The sequence below is a fragment of the Aristolochia californica genome, unplaced genomic scaffold (genome assembly GCF_029961685.1).
Source record: "Aristolochia californica isolate CCGP_79_NKW_82.1479 unplaced genomic scaffold, dmAriCali1.0.hap1 SCAF_12, whole genome shotgun sequence".
NCBI classification, from domain to species: domain Eukaryota; kingdom Viridiplantae; phylum Streptophyta; class Magnoliopsida; order Piperales; family Aristolochiaceae; genus Aristolochia; species Aristolochia californica.
The window spans coordinates 19,577,523-19,579,662 of NW_027181793.1; the positions used below are offsets into that span (position 1 = coordinate 19,577,523).

General features: G+C 45.9%; 1 protein-coding gene across 1 annotated transcript; it reads left to right on the plus strand.

Moving 5' to 3' along the window:
- The first annotated feature begins 1,031 nt into the window (after positions 1–1,031).
- On the plus strand, positions 1,032–2,140 carry LOC137946473 (4,5-DOPA dioxygenase extradiol-like). The gene is made up of 3 exons (XM_068792784.1): positions 1,032–1,256; positions 1,497–1,867; positions 1,948–2,140. Exons 1-3 carry the CDS (start codon positions 1,032–1,034, stop codon positions 2,138–2,140), a joined length of 789 nt encoding a protein of 262 aa, XP_068648885.1.

Here is a 2,140-nt window from a genome sequence, read left to right on the forward strand (position 1 = left end):
CAAAGAAAAAACACGATTAATAGGAGGTTTCAGATCCATGAGAAGCAACTGACCACGAACTTGGGAGAAAGAATCATGGTGTCCCATTAAGAAGGACATTACATACTCCATATGATGATAATCAGTAAGGTTTTTAACTCCATCACAAGATCACTTTCCACAAGAGCAATTAGGACGGTAATTACTCAGTTCTTCCCAAATAGTTTTCATCTTTCTGAAATAAATGCTAACAGAATTCTGGTATTGACGCAAGTTCATCAGTTCTTGTTTAAGCTGAAAAATGCGACGTCCGTTCCTCTGTTAAAAACGATCACGAAGGTCTAGCCAAATCTCTCGGGCAGAAGCAACAAAAATAATACTTGCAGAAATTTCTTTGAAAACCGAATTCAAGATCCAAGAGATAACCATATTATTATTCCGAATCAAGGAGTCGAGCAAATTAGAATCAATACCTTGAGGTTCAGGAATGGAACCATCGACAAATCCCACTTTGTTCTTTACAGATAAGGCAATCAACATCGTACGACTCCAATTGATGTAATTTTCACCGATAAGCAGCTGTGAGACAAGAACTTACCTTGGGCTATCCGAATGATGAATATAATAGGGATTTGAAGGTTCTTCAATGGCGGAACGAGTCGAACTGGTACGCACACCAGAATCGGAAGCACTCGTCGATGAATAAGTCGCCATTGAGTGATGAAATAACCACGAATCTAGATTTCCAGATGATGTAACCAGATAACAAAATAAAGATTTCCAAGCTAGGAAAAATTAATGGATGAACCTTGATAATCGACGATACCCTATTAGATTCATACTATAGATCTCAAGCAAACACGCCCATCCTTGCTGACAGCTCCTTGACTGGTGGCGCAAACAACTCTTGACCAACTGGCTCAAGAAACCACGCTAAAGAAAAGATGGTCAAAGAGGAGAAGTCGATTGGGCGTGTCTGTCGTCTTCGATCTCCATTGACATCTATATAAGCAAATCCTCTTTCTTGGTCTCCCTGCAAAGACTCAAGCACCATGGACACCTTCTTCATTGGTCACGGAGCCCCAACTGTGGCCATCGACGCTTCGCTGCCGGTCAGGCCTTTCTTGCAGCAATGGCGGGAGAATATCTTGGGGACGAAGCCCAGAGGTATTCTCATCATCTCCGCTCACTGGGAAACGGCTGAACCCACCGTCACCGTTGTTGATCAAAACGATACCATCAACGTCTTTCAGATGTTTCCTGATCCCATGCCTCAGGTTTGGCTTTTGAACTCCGCTGCTCTCCTTTTTTTCTTTCAGTTATCTTTCCCATTCTGTTTGATATTTGAGAGCTGTTTTCGAGGAAGGGGTTTGACTGCCCGATATTGAACGCTGTATTCTACGTGTCTCTCGTTATTTTGGAATGATTTGGATAGTTTCTGTGTCATTTTATTCCACTGCAAGTTGTCATTTACCACTGATAAAAATCAACATGACGAGTATCCGTCTGCACTGCAGCTCCGTTATCCAGCGCCGGGATCCCCTGAACTGGCAAATCAAGTGAAGGAATTGCTGATCAAGGGAGGATTCGAGCAGGTGAAGGAAGAGAAGTGCCGGGGGCTCGACCACGGCGCATGGGTCCCCTTAATTCTCATGTACCCAAATGCCGACGTTCCCGTCGTCGAGCTCTCTATCCAAACCGACAAGGACGGAACCCATCACTACAACATGGGCAAAGCCCTGGCTCCCCTACGGGACCAAGGGATCCTCATCATCGGCTCCGGCAATGCCACCCATAATCTTCAGGTGCTTGGTTCTGATAACGAACCCGTCTTGCCTTGGGCTCTCGCCTTCGATACATGGCTCAAGGAATCACTCCTCGATGGACGGTAACAGCTCAACTCACGTCACTCAGTACTCGCAACGGTTGAATTTGTTTCTTTAAGACTGATCCATTCTTTGCTTTCAGACACGACGACGTGAACCACTACAACGTGAAGGCGCCGTTCCCGAAGATGGCGCATCCATCGCCGGAGCATTTCTACCCGTTGCATGTCGCGTTGGGGGCTGCTGGCGTGAAGGCGAAGGCGGAAGTCATCCACCATAGCTGGTCTCTGGCTTCTCTCTCTTATGCCTCCTACCGTTTCGCAGCGGCTCAATGA

Bases quoted from the DNA above. Each gene is read 5' to 3' on its own strand.
- LOC137946473 (XM_068792784.1), top strand. From the start codon at position 1,032: ATGGACACCTTCTTCATTGGTCACGGAGCCCCAACTGTGGCCATCGAC. The intron at 1,257-1,496 runs GTTTGGCTTTTG...TCTGCACTGCAG, and splicing joins TTCCTGATCCCATGCCTCAG to CTCCGTTATCCAGCGCCGGG. The intron at 1,868-1,947 runs GTAACAGCTCAA...CTTTGCTTTCAG, and splicing joins GAATCACTCCTCGATGGACG to ACACGACGACGTGAACCACT.